General features: G+C 38.6%; 1 protein-coding gene across 2 annotated transcripts in view; it reads left to right on the top strand.

The window, feature by feature from the left end:
* The first annotated feature begins 436 nt into the window (after positions 1-436).
* Positions 437-17,077, top strand: part of LOC149531121 (cryptochrome-1-like) — an 86,074-nt gene continuing 69,433 nt past the window's right edge. Inside the window, exons 1-2 of one of the 2 annotated variants that reach the window (XM_089809088.1) lie at positions 437-942; positions 1,031-1,311. In XM_089809088.1, coding sequence (XP_089665214.1) covers positions 899-942; positions 1,031-1,311 — 325 coding nt within the window. In that variant the 5' untranslated portion in view covers positions 437-898. Of the gene's footprint in view, positions 1,312-17,077 lie in introns of both variants that reach the window. The other variant, XM_089809089.1, reaches the window with a different exon arrangement.

Here is a 17,077-nt window from a genome sequence, read left to right on the forward strand (position 1 = left end):
TGGTTCAGATGGACTGAGGGCTTTGCTGCCTGGATTGATTGGATGGAGGATATAATTGACTAGATCATATCTTTGTTGTCCTAGCTATTTTTGTTGGCTAGGTGTTTATGATTGGTTGATCTGAATTGGTCTAGATCTCTGATACTATGTCGCGATGTTTCTAGACTTTCCTATGCTCTGATACTCTTCCGATATGTGGTTTGTCCTTTTTTGGTTACCTCATACTTAATAGAAAAACAATTTTTTTGGTTATAATTCTTTAACTTGCAATACTTTTCATATATTCTATGAAATTAATATTTGCACCAAAATAGATTTTAATGACCCCACTAGAATAAAGAGTTTATGTAAAGTGAAAAAGAAAGACATCTTTATTTGATGCGAGACTTTAAGAGTCCTCCTCCTAAACATTCTACGAAAGGAATGCCTTTGTTTCCTTCTCAAAATTGACAGTACTTTACATCATCATTATAGGCGAACATTATACTTTGGGAAACATAAAACCAAAATACAGCGGACACTGATGCCCAAGTAACCTATATTGGTTTTTATACCTCACGACAATGACGCGCTGGTTGGTGAGGACTCCGATGTTGTTAGGGACAACTATGGGTAGTCTTACCATAATGCAAACATGTCAAATTTCTATGACAAGTAATAGAAACTACTGGATTCAGCCTCCTCCACGTAGATAGCTACACAGCCCTTGGATTGGAAACAAGATGTCATTGGAAAGGGGCCTCATGTGGGTCCATTACTTCGTTGTCAAAATGTGTGTGGGCGCTGATATTTGTGTCGCCGTGATCGGTATGGGTTTCATGTTGTTGCAGACGGTACAAATTGATGACATGGCAGATGCTCAAATGCACTTGTTGATGGTCACACTGTAGATGTACAGATGAAGTTACTAAACTCCTTCCATTTTCTTTGTTTCAGTAGGAGGTGAGATTTTCATCTGTTTTAGCAGGGTATGAATTGAAGTAACTCGAATAGGGTTGTGAAAAATGGGATGTAATATAGTGTGGTTCAGGAGGGACCTGAGATTGGAAGACAATCCGGCATTGGTGGCAGCTGCAAGAGGGGGTGGGAGTGTAGTGCCAGTATACATTTGGTGTCCTAATGAGGAAGCCCAATTCCATCCAGGCAGAGTTTCCAGGTGGTGGTTGAAGATGAGCCTCGTGCATTTGAATCAGTCTCTCAAAGTTCTGGGTGTTCCTCTACTCATCCTTAAGGCTACTGACACCCTTTCTGCTCTGCTTAACTTGATTCAATCTACTGGTGCCACTCAACTCTTCTATAATCGTCTCTATGGTGAGTTCACTTCTAAAGTTCATTCCCTTGCTTAGCATATATCATGATATTGGCTACACTCACATAGATACGTTGAAAGATGCTAAACAAACAAAAGGTGTTTTTTATTTAAAGAAATATGAACAAAAAAGCAATTGCAACATATAGCTCCTAAAAGCCATTTTGGTTTCAAGGAGGTTGAAGGTCATGTTATCTTATATAAATCTTTTCTTAATTTGAAGGGATTGCAGTTGCCTATGCTGTTATGATTTTTGTACAAAACAATTTGCCTTCTCACAGTAGTTTGGAGGCAATTACACTTGTGGGTGTCAAAATGACCCATATTGTGCACTTGATTGAGTCAGAGTAGCAAACTAGTATAGATTATAAAGTGAGATAATGAGTGGAGGCATGTAAGGTCCTTGCAGACTGGGCGATACTTTCACTAAAATTTTATATTTCTGTCTAGGAAAAGTTAAGCTGGTCCTTAGCTTAAAGCACAGTAACATAGAGACACATCCCCGCACCCTCCCCCATTTTTTCCCTACGTCTTGGAGGGGGGGATGCACTAGGGACTTGGGGTTTCCGTCCCAGTGTTGACCACTTGCTGATTTGACTATTTATGTTCAATGTTTGATGTTCCAATTCAATGCAATGTTCAAGTGATTACTCTTTTACATCTTTATACATGGTTACTTGGAGACCTGTCTCCCCCCTAAAAGACACGTCTCAGAGACTTTTTGTGTCACCGGAGACCTCAAAAAAGGTTGGAGAATTCATGACGAAGTCTCCTAGTCTCCTAATCCAAAAAGTGAAGTCTCCCTGAAGTCTCCTAATGAAAAATAAATGTAAAATAAAATTTAAAATAATTTTATGTATATTAGCCCTCATTTTAATGTTTTTTAATGAAAAAATTATGACCAATGACAATTTTAATGATTTTGAAAGCATGATAGCTGAAGACCTTAAGATGGATGATCACAACCTTGTGGATTACATGACAGTACCATCAACATACTATTACTAGATAGATTTCTGATTTTTGTTTACTATACTAAGTTTGTCCATTTTTGTTTGTATATCGACAATTTAGCATCAAACTATAGTTTCTTGAATTTAAAATTAATGATAATCTCAGCGATTATCAATCTGATATGATGATGATCATATGCAATATTTGGAAAACAAGTATGACTAGGAGATGCAGTAATGTGATTATGTGAGTTTTGAAATATTTGACTCTATATTAATGTGACATTACTATTATTATTTACTTTAGTCTTTTAGTCTTACAGTATTACTATTTTGTATTTAGTATTAGACTCTTTAAACTATTAAAAAAAATTGCAGTGTCCAAGTACCCCTGTCTCCTATTTTTGGAAAATTGCCGTATCGATACCAGTACCAGCACTAGTACTAGAGACCTTTAAGTCTCCTCGTCCCCTGGTGACCTTGTCTTTGTATTTTATATTGCAATACATCTTATCATAACTACCATTATTAAGTACCATATGTATAGTATATACAACCTCCATCCCCCTCCCATCCCCTTGCCTTCCCCAAATTAAGCTCCCTCTTTCCCTCGTCCCAGAAACTTCTACCCTTGCATCGCCATCCCCTAAGGCGGTGTAACTATGGCTTAAAGTATGATTGGTAATTTTGGCCTAAGACATGCAAATGTTTCCATTAATCAGTATGCGGAGTTGGTATAAGAAACAATGTTAGTTATCAAGTGGTTGATGCTTTCACAATCCATAATATTTAATGAAAAGGGTTCTAGAAAATCAAAAGCTTCCATGACTTGGAATGGGAGGCATAGGGTCAAGAATGGTCGTGCAACAATCATAGCTATTGATAAATAGTTGGGTGTAAACTCGTAAAAGTGTCTTGCACCCTCTCCCCTCTTTGCCCCACATCTCGGAGACGGGGACACGCTAGGGACTCTGTCCTGATGTTGATCATTTGCTAATTTGACTATTTATGTTCAATGTTCGATGTTCCAATTCATGCAATGTTCAAGTATTTACTCTTCTACATCTTTATATCTTATATTGCAATACATCTTTTCATAACTACTATTTTTAAGTACCATATGTATAGTATATACAACCTCCACCCCTGCTCCCATCCCCCTCGCCTTCCCCAAATTAAGCCCCATCTGTCCCCTTGTCCTATTTCACCATCCCCCAAGGTGGTGTAACTATGGCTTAAAGTATCAAATGTAATTTTGGCCTAAGACATGCAAATGTTTCCATTAATCAGTATGAGGAATTGGTATAAGAAATAATGTTAGTTATCGAGTGTTTGATGCTTCCACAGTCCATAATATTTCATGAAAAAGGCTCTAGAAAATCAAAAGCTTCCATGACTTGGAATGGGAGGCATAGGGTCAGGAATGGTCGTGCAACAATCGCAGCTATTGATAAATAGTTGGGTGTAAATTGGTAAAAGCTGGAAACAATCTAGGAATATGAAAAATATATGCTGCAACTCTATCATGTATTGATCATGTACAATGTATTTGACAACTAAGGTTTTTCCTTCTACAATGACGACACATCCTAGAAATCATATTCCAAGTTATCATGTCCCTGCTTTAGAACTAAAATAATTAATAATATTTTAAGTTGGGCCTAATCACATTTTTTATAGAAAAGGCAACTTAAACATTTTTGTAGTCCTATGAATGTTTAAATAAGTGTTTTTAACGGTTAACCATTAATTTAGAATGTAATTCAAAAATTGCTGTTGGGTGTAATTTTAAATACTTGTAGGAAAAGATACATTAAAGTTAAAAAAATATAAAAAGGGCCCAAAATAGGTGACTATAAAAGAGAGGTCAAGGCTTACATTGATTCATCCTATTTAATCTATCTTTTGATTTTTAGTATTCCTTCCATTTTGGAGATTAAAGCATTCTAATACAGACACCCTTTTTGAGATTTCCTAAGGACGAAAACCCCCTTTAGTTCAATGTAAATTTGGGATGTTAATCCTACCAACCAATAGAGGTGATTCTACATCAAAAATACCAAATGTGCTCATTTTGTTTTTAAAATTAAAAGTAGCATAATAAGTGTGCTAACCATATAACAAATGTGCTCAATTTTTAATCTTCCTAGTTGAAGTGATTTGGATTTTCATGCAAATTTGCATGTCAGCAATATTGCTGAAAATTTTATTTTTTCAATTTTGTTTTCGTGACTTTTAGTTTGGTTTGAGTTTTGGATTCAGATTGTTAATGTGAACATGGTATATTACCTAGCTAGTTTATCACGAGGTCCTATACACATATTCTAAACTTATTTGTCTCATTTACATTTTTTGTCTCGTACCATAAGATTGTGAAACTTGTCATGACCCTAGCATTTGTTTATTGCATATTGTACTAATGAAGTCTCTAGCTTTATAGCATTTCCTTTTTCTTTTCTCTTGTGTGAAAGGTTGTTTTCGCTGTAAGTGATCCTTGGGCTACTGTATGGCTGATCAAAGCCTATTACATGTATGAGAGATCTGTATCTACAATTCCTTTTCTTATTTCTAGGGACTTTCAGCCGAGATCTTCATAGAGTGCATCCTAGTTCAAAAAGGATCTTATGGTTGACTTTAGAAGGTTCTAAAACCATTAAACATATATAAGGCATGAAAATGTTTGGAGCAAAAAAAATCCAAAGCTTTTTTTAGGGTTTGGAAATTTTTTTGATAGTGTAGTTTGTATGACAATACAAATCCATACAATTTCATATGGCATATAGTTGTTATGTAGTGCCAACGACGTTTACTACAAAGTTTGGAATCCAACAATATTCCTCTACACTTGACTCGCATCACATCTCCTACGATTTTCAAATTTTTTTGAAAATAAATTAAAATAATTTGATATAAATATTAGTGCAAGGATGATATCATCACCATGCCAATCCGCTTTCCTGAGCATTTAGTCATGGTGGAGACTCGCACCTAGGTTACACCTTGCTTTTTAAGGTCTAGAGTAGTATTCTTATAAAAATCACCATAAATTTGGCTTATAATGTGTGTTTTTTTTCCAAATAACTAGGCAAAGGAAAGTTTTTTCCTGAGAACCATTCAACCATCTAGTTAGCTTTAATTGGATTTTATCTAGTTACTTGGTATTTTAGTTTCAAGTCATTTTTTCTATTTTAATAGACTTTGGACATCTTGCAAAATATTGGACCATCCTTTCTATTGCATAGGTTCCAATTTTGCACATTTTGATCTCTAACCTAAATATGAGGAGTTTATTATTGTCCACTCATGGGCTTTTTAATTCTTCTACAATCATCTTGATTCTTGAACTTAGGATATTGTAAGCCTTGGCAAGACACTATTTTGAAAATTATTTAGCGGCTTCATCACTTCCCACACCTCTATGGACTTGTGCATGAACTAGGTATATCAAATGAAAAGCAAGCTTGGGATGTCAAGAAACTTTAGATTGATTTTGAGCAGTGTTGATTTTGACACTGTGTTCTATTTAACATATTAAGTGCCCATGCACTCTTTAGACCAGACTGGGGGATTTTTGGAGATCAATTTATCTCCATTTCTAGATGATCTTATTATAGACATTCTTCTACCCCTTGATAATTGTGGTAACCTACTATATAAAAGAGGGTAAAAGCAAGATAATGAGTCCAATTTTAGTTGAAGTGTTTTGTGTATAAAAATATTGATAGGAATAAGTACTCATTTCGTAAAAAAGAAGTTTGGGTTTTAAAATAAAATGGGCACCAATTCTATATACATCATATATCTATTCCTTTTCAGAACAAGTGCACATTTGAATTGGATACACATTTCATAAAATTTGTATGACCAACATAACTTGCGCTAAACTAATCATAAAATGATTAATTTTTTTTTTTTTAAGAGAATGATGTCTAGAATGGTCATATATAATTTTTTTTACAAAAGAATATCCTGACCAACTTAACCACACTACACATCCTTCTCCAAAAGGATTACAAAAATGCTTTTATTTAAGCCATATTATGCTAGCCACGTGTGCACATTTTGGCCTCAAAATATAGGACTAAAAAAATATTTATGTATATCTTATAAAAAAATTAGCTTTTATCATTTTTTTTGATAGGTAATGGGCTGAAGCCTAGATTAATTACTATTATTTGTTGAAATTATTTATTATTATGTATTAAGCTCAAATATACTCAAACCCAAGGCCTCCCACATAAGAGGCTCACAAGTTACCGTTATGTTGTAGGCTCTTGCCTAGCTTTTATCATTTGAGTGTTAGAATAAATTACATATTTGAACACTAGACTTAAAATTCCACACTTATGTACCTAGACCATGTTAGAATTTTATGCCAAGTGCTTTAAAATGTTTACTCCAACTATAACAAACTTTGGTTTTCAGGAAATACACTTCAACTTTTTGGCCAAAAAGTGGACCCAACTTCTTGCACTTACCTAAGATTAACTTGCTTATTTGGCAGGTCTTGATAGTTGTGTAAGACATTGAGGCTTGACCCAATGCTCCTCATCTTCGTACAAATGTATTTCATTGATTATTTGGCTTGTATGAATCCTAATTAAAGTTTAGAGGCTTCATCTTCTTTATCTTCAAGAAAAATATTCCAATGTTGAGAATTCTTACATTCTATCATTACCAGATTCATTTTTGCGTGTTCATAATGAGACAACTCATTTGGACACATCATCATGGAGTGGTCAATTTATTTCGATGCCACAGTGAGAACACATCTCTATCGCTTGCTGTTCTAAGTCATTCTTTGTAGGAGGTACATAATGAGACAATTCATTTGGACACATCATCATGGAGTGGTCAATTTATTTCAATGCCACGGTGAGAACACATCTCTATCACTTGCTGTTCTAAGTCATTCTTTGCAGGAGGTACATCATGGTCTTCTAATTTTGGTACATTGGTATGAGTACCAGACAGATAAGATAGGTTTGTTTTGTGAGTCCCATTTTATAGGTTTGATATGCACTTGCAGACATTCATCTTGAAATAAACCAACTGATGTAGGAGCATCCTGGGTGCAAGGGAAATCTTTCATCACCCAATAATATTTCCGTTTCTTTCTTTTCAATAAGGGCTATTTCAGTGCAGAGTTGCTATTTGTGCAAGTTGCTATTTTTAACAAGTTGGTCATGTGAGCTCAAAACCTTCTAATTTAATAGGTGGAGGTTCATCTTAGATATATTAGCTTGCCAAATGAGTTTCATTGCCATATCATATGTATTGGTGAAGTTATTGCAGATTTTTGGTATGAATTTTCGGTACAAAAACTTCAGGCTTAGTTTTGAATGCCTAAATGGCTTCACATGGTCAAGCCTTGATTGACAAACGCTTGCACAACTAATCTAGGTAGAATAAACGCTGCCATGTTCGAAGAGAGGTTATAATAGCCAATCGGGTCAATGATTTGTAAGTTATGGTCTCCAAAAGTTGGGTTACCCAAAAATTTAATTTGTTAATTGCCTTGAGTTGGTTCTATCTAATAAAGTGTAATAAAATAAAATAAAATAAAATAAAATAATATAATTTTAGGTTGGTTAGCCTCAAGAGTTAGGGCTAAGTCTCTAGAACCTTCCCAAGTGGTGGAAAATGCCTATATAAGGAAGGCCCTAGGTTGTCTAGGGCGGTTCTGAGGGGTGGTTCACAGCTATCTTGCTGAAATTGTAAGGAAGGTGCCCATGTTGCTTTGCATATTGCATTCGTGAATTCTATAATTTCATACTTGTGGAGATAATAAGAAGCCCATTTTTTGTTCTTGTGAATTCGCTGTTGTTGCTTTATTTTTTTTGTCATGTGTTTGTGGTATTAAGGGGAGCACCCTTCATCACCAACTTGTAAAGCAAAGAGTTTTTTCACAGCATGTGTTTTTTGGACTTTAGCTCTTTCAGATCTGCTAGTTCCAGTATCAACAATCTCCCATAATATATTCCACTTATATACTTCACCAACTCAACAACTATGTGATATTCAAATAACAAGACTAACCATTTGCTTCTCTTGCTGAGATTGTTCACCCGTTACACAATTCAAATAACTTTCTACAACCTAGAATGATTAGTCAGACTATCAAGGATTTAGACATGTGTATTTTGTATTTCCAATAAACAAGCGATTAGTGTTCCAGATTTAATCTCAGACTACAATAGTAGCATATTGTAATGTTCCTGTTATAAAATAAATCATTAATCAAACTATTGTAATGGGCTGATTGATTTAAGATATCTCGGACCCATTTTTATTTTTGTTTCTATAGTTTGTGTCATCGTCGGCTATCTTTGTACACCCTCGGAAAGTTTTCCCCGACGGGTATTTAAGCACAACTTATAGGTAGTCATCAGGTATGTATTTTGGATTATTTCTTTGTATTGCGAATTTCAGTTGGGATTCTTTGTCGTTCACCATTTTGGAAGTGAAAGATCTTCCCTACTTGGCTATTCCAGTTTCGGTGGGATTCAACCCTCACCCTATTCCGTTGCTTGTAATACTTTGCTTGGATTTGGCAAATCGGAGCACCATCATATTGCGAATATCAATTGAATGTTACTGTGTTCACTCTCCAATTCTTCTTTGAGTTTTATCTTGGTTGTATTATTAATTCGATCACCCACCAACACCGACTTCATCTGCACTACATCATCAGACACAGACACCTATACTATACGGCTCACATTACACCATACAACCCTCTGAAAATGTCCATATGACCATGCTTTGTGTCCACCATACAGCCCTCTGCAATCTCTCGTATGACCTTGCTTGTATCCTCTGTATGACCTTCTGAAATCTCCCGTACAGCCTTGCTTATATCCATCGCATGGCCAACAAACATTCTCCTTCAAACACTATATGGACTGTCCTATCAAATGTACGACCAAGCATCTTCCGTACAATCAACTTTGGCTATAGTACAACCTTGTGTGGCCTCCCGTACGGAGTTACTTGAGCAACCATTCTTGATGCTGTACGACATCCGTACATCAACTGCATAGTAAACCACACACCATTGTTTTATTGTTTGTTCTGATTACAGAGGAGGACGGGAACATTGCAGTGGTATCAGAGCACTTTGATCCTACCAGCTTGTGAACAGTGAATGAGAGTTTATAGCCGGAAGAGACAAAGAACCCATTCCATTGATAGAATGGCTACTGAACCAAAACCAATAGCTGCTGAACTCATGGCACTATTGAGAGAACTTGCGAAGAATCAGGCATAGATCAATGATACTCAGCGACTCATGGAAGAAACTCTCAAGAAATTGGTAGACAATAAAATATTCGGAGAACAAAATGGTCACAATGCGGACTCGGTATCAGGTAGAACAAACCCTTATCCAACACGCTGTCGACCTTCCATGCTGTCCTTTCCCCCACGGATGGAGACACTACCCAGAGGGAAGCAGCCGACCTTTGAAGAAATGCAAGAACAACTAAGAGAAGACTGAAAGGATACAAATTTTGAGTAAGATATATCCTACAAATATTATGAAGATCTAAGAATGAGATATTCGGGAGGTGGAAACAGAGGATATTTTAATGACGACTTTAGGAGGAAGTTGAGTAAAGTAAATTTGTCTCCATTAGACGGATCCGGATCCATATCTGTGCAAGTGTGGGTAATGAAGGCCGATACTTACTTCCAGCTTAATCCCATGCCAAAAGAAGAAACAATTAAATTTGCGGCATTGCACCTAGAGGGAGTTGCGCATGAATGGTGGCATCACGACACCATCACATTGGGGCATGATCAAATAAATACTTATGCGGAATTCACTGATAGATTGATAGATCGATTTGATTGTAAAGATCCAGAACTCAATCTCAAAGATTTAGCATAGTTGAGACAAACTGGATAGCTTGACCAGTTCATTGCAGAATTTCAGAAACTCTTTGTTTTGGTCACAGACATTTCTGAAAGAAGATGGATAGTGCTCTTCATGGATGGACTGACAGGACCATTGAAAGGTTGGGTAAAGGGGTTCAATTCTGCCACCTTGTCGGAGGCCATTAAGAAGGCACGAAGTATGGCATCATCATCAACATCATCCTCACGAAATTACTCACATTCCAAACCGCCGGTGTTTTCAAAGGATAGAGATAATAAACCTCTGCCTTGTAATGTTCCCTTTCTAAAATAAATCATTTTTCAAACTATTGTTAATGGGCCAATTGATTTAATATATCTCAGACCCATTTTTACTTTGTTCCGTAGTTTGTGTCATCGTCAGCTATCTTTGTTCACTCTCGGAAAGTTTCCCAACGGGTATTTAAGCACGACTTGTAGGTAGTCTTTAGACATGCTTTTGGATTATTTCTACGTACTGCGAATTCCTGTTGGAGTTTTGGACAGTTCGCCATTTCGGAAGAGAAAGATCTTCCCTATTTGGCTCCTGCAGTTTCCGCGGGGTTCAACCCTCACCCTATTCCGTTGTTGCATGCCATACTTTGCTCAGATCTAACAAATCGGAGCTCCATCTTCTGGCAAACATTAATCGATCATCTCTGTGTTTATTTCTGTTCATGGTTGTAATTGTTTGCATTTTTCCACTACATTATTCTGTCTGCACATCTGCAAGAAGTGGCACCAAACATCACTGTACGACCCCCATACTATCATTTTACGGCCATCTCCGTATGCCATCCCCTCCCTCTCCGTCGTACACCAACAAAGACTACCGTACGAACATCTTTAACCACTGTATGACCACTTGATCACCGTATGGCCTTACACTTTACCATCTCTTCCATGTACGACCTTAATCTAGCATTCCATACGACCACTACCTAGCTTTCGTATGGCCCACTATTGTGACCTTCACACCATACAACCCTCACCCTAGGCTTCTGTACGGCCATCAAATCGGTCGTCACTAGGCCTCTGTACTTGGGAATATTACAGTGGTATCAGAGCGCTTCGATCCTGCTAGCCTGTGGACAGTGAATGAGAGTTTATAGCCGGAAGAGAAGGACACATTCCATTGATAGAATGGCTACCGAACCAGAACCGACAACTGCCAAACTCGTGGCACTACTGAGAGAACTTGCCAGGAATTAGGCACAGATCACCAATACTTAGCGACTCATAGAAGAGACTCTCAAGAAGTTGGCAGACAATAAAATATTTGGAGAACAAAATGGTCATTGTGCAGACTAGGTGTTCGGTAAATTAAACCCTCATCCAACACGCTCTTGACCTTCCATGCTGTCTTTTCCCCCACGGATTGAGGTACCACATGGAGGGAAACAGCCAACCTTTGAAGAGATGCAAGAACAATTAAGAGAAGACTGGAAGAATGCGAATTTTGAGCAAGATATATCCTAAAAAGACTAAGCAGATCTGAGAATGAGATATTCGGGAGGCGGAAATTGAGGATATTTTAATGATGATTTGAGAAGGAAGTTGAGGTAAGTAAATTTGTCCCCATTTGACGGATCTAGATCCATATCTATGCAAGCATGGGTAATGAAGGCCGATACTTACTTCCAACTTAATCCCATGCCAGAAGAAGCAATTAAATTTGCGGCGCTACACTTGGAGGGAGTTACGCATGAACGGTGGCATCATGACACCATCACACTGGGGCATGATCAAATAAATACTTATGCGGAGTTCACTGATAGATTGATAGATCAATTTGATGGTAAGGATCCAGAACTCAATTTCAAGGATTTGGCACAGCTGAGACAAATTGGATTGGTCGACCAGTACACTACGGAATTTCAGAAACTCTTTGTTTTGGTCACGAACATTTCTGAAAGACGACGGGTAGTGCTCTTCATGGACAGTTTGACAAAACCATTGAAAGGTTGGGTAAAGGGGTTCAATCCTACCACACTGTTGGAGGCCATTAAGAAGGCACAGAGTATGACATCATCATCAACATCATCCTCATGAAGTTACTCTCATTTCCAAACCATCGGTGTTTCTGAGGGACAGAGATAATAAACCTCCGCCCAAAAAGTCGTCATTGGACGAAGCCACCAGATAGGAACTCCGAAGGAAGAAACCGTGTTTCAATTGCAAGGGACCTTGAGAGCCTGGCCACAAATGCCTCGGAAAAGGGAAGGTCCATTACATTGAGGTCATGTCCGATGATGAGGATGAACAGGAAGAAATACCTGCCAAAGACAACCAACCTCACAACAACACCAACATGGTTGGTTTAAACTGTACGGAAAGAATTGCAGCTTTGGTACGGTGCGGAGGAACTATTGCCCTAGCCAGTAGCCGGAGGTGCACAGTTTTTCGTGTATGGGGAACCCTTCAAGGACAAAGGGTTACGGTGATGCTAGATAGCGGAGCCATTCTAAATTTCATAAATTCATCTCTGGTGAAAGGAAGAGGTCTACCTACGGAGATGCACGCAGGATTTTAGGTCAAGGTTGCCAGAGTGACTCTTCTGCCATGCACGCACCTTGTTCCTTAGCTATGTATCACAATGGCGAATCACACGGTGACCAAGGATTTCTTCATAGCGGACCTTGATGATATGGAGGTTATTCTAGGCATACAGTGGATGGAGACACTTGATGAATAGACTCAGAGTTTCAAACAAATGTATTTTATTTTTGTAGTCGATGGAAAGAAGGTTGTTCTCCGTGGAATGGCAAATGAGGGTTTGAAGGAAGTTTCTGCACATCGGATAGAGGCAATTTTTCGGCGCGATGATTTTGCTTGGGCTGCACATTGTTTTGTTTCGACAGAACCTATAAAAGGGCAATAGACACCTCTCTAGGATGACGATCTCCAGAAGATTTTGAGCAACCACGATAAAGTTTTTATAGACATTCCTGCTGGCATACAACCGCATCGAGGGTTTGAACATACTATCAAGTTGGAAGCAGGAGCCAAATTGGTCATAACCACACCGGACCGCCATCACAAGAAGTTCAAAGATGAGATTGAAAAGACGATTCAGGAATTGCTAGAGAAAGGGATGGATCCATCCTAGTTCTAGCTCTTTCGCATTGTTGGTGTTATTGGTCAAAAAGGACGGGACGATGTGCATGTGTATGGACTACCGTGCGTTGAACAAAAAAGCAATAAAGAATAGATATCCCATTCCAAAGATAGATGATTTGTTGGATGAATTACATGGCGCAGTCTATTTTTTGAAAATAGATCTCCATTTCGGATACCATCAGATTCGCATGAGGAAGACGTAGAAAAGATGTTGTTGTCACTACGGGCATTATGAGTTTTTGGTCATGTTGTTCGGATTGACAAATGCACTTGCTACATTCCAATCATCCATGAATCATATCTTCAACAAACAATTGCGTAAGTACTTATTGATATTTTTTGATGATCTTATTTATAGCAAGACATGGGAGGAGCACCTGAAGCATCTGGATGAAGTCCTAAGGATCATGGAGGAGTCTTGTTTCGCCAAGCAATCCAAGTGTGAATTCGGTATGATAGAAATATTGTACCTGGGGCATTTTGTCAATAAATACGGAGTTCAAGTTCATTAGGACAAGATTTAGGCTATCTTTGATTGGCCTCCCCCAAAATCACTCACGGATTTGCAAGGATTTTTTGGATTGTGCAATTATTATTAGAGGTTTGTTAAAGGATTCTCTTAGCTCAACGCACCCTTAATGGATCTGACAAGGAAGGGGTCTTTCTAGTGGAATGGATAGGCACAACTCACTTTTGATAAGTTGAAAGAGGCAATGAGCACTTGTCCGGTACTTGCATTACCTAATTTCACTCGACCATTCATTTTGGAGTGCGACACATCCGGAGAAGGCATTGGCGCGGTACTAATGCAAGATAGACACTCCATAGCTTATGAGAGCATGAAGCTTACGTAGACAGAAAGCCTATATTCCATCTACGACAAAGAGATGTTGGCCATCGTATATGCACTAACCAAGTTCTAATAGTATTTAGTAGGTGCCAAGTTTGTCATCCGTATGGATCACAACAATTTGAGATATATTTTGGAGTAATGAGACTTGAACGAGAGGCAACAAAAATGGGTAAGCAAGGTTCAGGCTTTTGATTTTGACATTGAATATGTGAAAGGGAAGACCAATGTGGTTGCAAATGCCTTGTCCAAGAAACCCGCCATCTGCTCATTAAACTAGATTTCAGCTGATTGGAAGGCACACCTGTTGGTAGAATACTCTAAAAACACATTTGCCTGTGAGCTAATGGATGGCAACACTCAGGATGATCGGTACAGAGTGGTGGATGACATCATGTACTATAAGAATCGGATATTTTTAGTGTCGGAATCCAAATTGAAGTAGAAAATCTTGAAGGAAGTACACAACTCACCCTTGGCAGGACACCTAGGTTTCCTTAAAACTGACAGAAGTCTTCGGGAGAGGTTTTCATGGAAAGGACTTAAAGGGGATGTATTGCAGTATGTAAGACAGTGTGCGGTCTGCCAGCAAAACAAATCTGAACATACTCTACCTGTCGGGTTACTGCAATCTCTGCCGATTCCAGAACATAAGTGGGAAAGTATCTCAATGGATTTTATAATGAGGCTTCCCAAGGTGAATGGAAAGGATTGTATTTTCGTGGTGGTTGACAGATTGACAAAGTGCGCACATTTCTTCGCCATCCCCTCAGATTTTCAGGCCGCACAAGTTGTCGATCTATTTTTTAGAGAAGTCTTTCGTTTGCATGGGTTACCCTAAAACATTGTTAGTGATCAGGATGGGTGATTCATTAGTATCTTCTGGACAAAACTATTTCGATTGGCAGGGACAAAATTGTCACCAAGTACTAGTTACCACCCTCAGATAGACGGATGAACGGAGATTGTGAACAAGTGGCTCGAAGGTTACTTTCCAAACTATGTCTCGGCACAACAATGGGCGTGGGTCAAGTGGATACACCTAGGAGAATATTGTTACAATACCACGTATCACATGTACATTGGGATGACACCATTCAAAGCTTTGTATGGGTACGAACCCCTCTCCTTCATTGACATAGTGCTAGTAGACAGTCGTGCACCAAGGGCGAGGGATTGGCATCAAGATTGGACAGGACATCCTACGATACTTGAAGGAGAACTTACAACAGGCACAGTATCAACAAAAGATGTACGCCGATAGACACCGAATGGAGAGAAATTTCAAAGTAGGGGACTTGGTTTATCTTAGGCTCCAACCATATCGACAATCCTTATTGAAGGAAAAGGGAAAAGAAAAATTGAAGCCGTGATTTTGTGGTCCCTATTGCATAGTTCGACACATTGGCAAAGTCGCTTATGAGCTGGAACTTCCAGAGGGAAGCCGTATTCATAACGTCTTTCATGTTTCATGCCTGAGGAAGGCCGTGGGGCAGAACGTCCCGATAGCCACAGACCTTCTGCTGCACAATGAAGAAGGAAAACTCATATTGGAACTAGTTGAGATCATTGAAGTACGTGAGAAGACCCTGCAGAACTGCATGGTGAAGGAATATTTGGTGCGTTGGAAACGCTTTCCATTGGATGATGCAACATGGGAGGGCGAGCGCACTGGACATTGCATTTGCTTGAGGATAAGCAAAATTTGGGACAGGAGGACTGTAATGTTCCCGTTATAAAATAAATCATTAATGAAACTATTGTAATGGGCCGATTGATTTAATATATTTTTGACCCATTTTTAATTTTTGTTTCCATAGTTTGTGTTGCCGTTAGCTATCTTTGTACACCCTCGAGAAGTTTTCCTCGATGGGTATTTAAGCACAGCTTATAGGTAGTCATTAGGTATGCATTTTGGGTTATTTCTTTGTACTGCGAATTCTAGTTGCAATTCTCTATTGTTCGACATTTCGGAAGTAAAAAATCATCTCTACTTGGCTATTTTGGTTTCAATGGGATTTAACCTTCACCCTATTTCGTCATTTGTAATATTTCACTCGGATTTGGCAAATCGGAGCACCATCATATTGCGAATATCAATTGAATGTTATTGTATTCACTCTCCAATTCTTGTTCGAGTTTTATCTTGGTTGTATTAGTAATTCGATCACCCACCAACATCGACTTCATTTGCACCACATCATCGGACACAGACACCTATACTGTACGGCTCACATTACACCATACAACCCTCTGAAAACATTTGTACGGCCATGCTTTGTGTCCACCGTACAACCCTTTGCAATCTCCCATACGACCTTGCTTGTATCCACTGTACGACCTTCTGAAATCTCCCATACGACCCTGCTTGTATCCACCGTATGACCAACAAACATTCTCCTCCAAGCACCGTACAGACTGTTCTATCAAATGTATGGCCAAGCATCTTCCATACAACCAACTTTGGCTACCGTACGGCCTCTTGTGGCCTCTTGTACGAACTTACCTGAGCAACCACTCCTGATACCGTACGACATCCATACATCAGCCGCACAGTAGACCACACACCATTGTTTTATTGTTTATTTTGATCATAGAGGAGGACGGGAACATCACACATATAAACCAGTTGCATATAATTTGCAACAATTCTCAAATTGTATTTAGACCTTATAGGCACCTGCAGACTTATTACCTTGGCTTCCTTCTTAAGTATTTTGGACTTGCAATGCCAATTAGGAATGCCTGGGAGTAATATATATGTGCAACTATCAATGTCTTCCACACATTATCTGAGATATGAGACGTGCATTGCCTGGCTGATATAGCACTTCTCCTGAAAGTTGCAAGTCAATCCTGAGAGGACCCCTCAACCTGCTTAAAGTTCTTCTGATTCTTAATGCTTATGTAGGCTCCCTTGCTGCTCCAGGAGTGTGATATCTAGGGTTG

Source organism: Cupressus sempervirens, chromosome 11 (assembly GCF_028749045.1).
Source record: "Cupressus sempervirens isolate cs-2001-9-10 chromosome 11, ASM2874904v1, whole genome shotgun sequence".
NCBI lineage: Eukaryota > Viridiplantae > Streptophyta > Pinopsida > Cupressales > Cupressaceae > Cupressus > Cupressus sempervirens.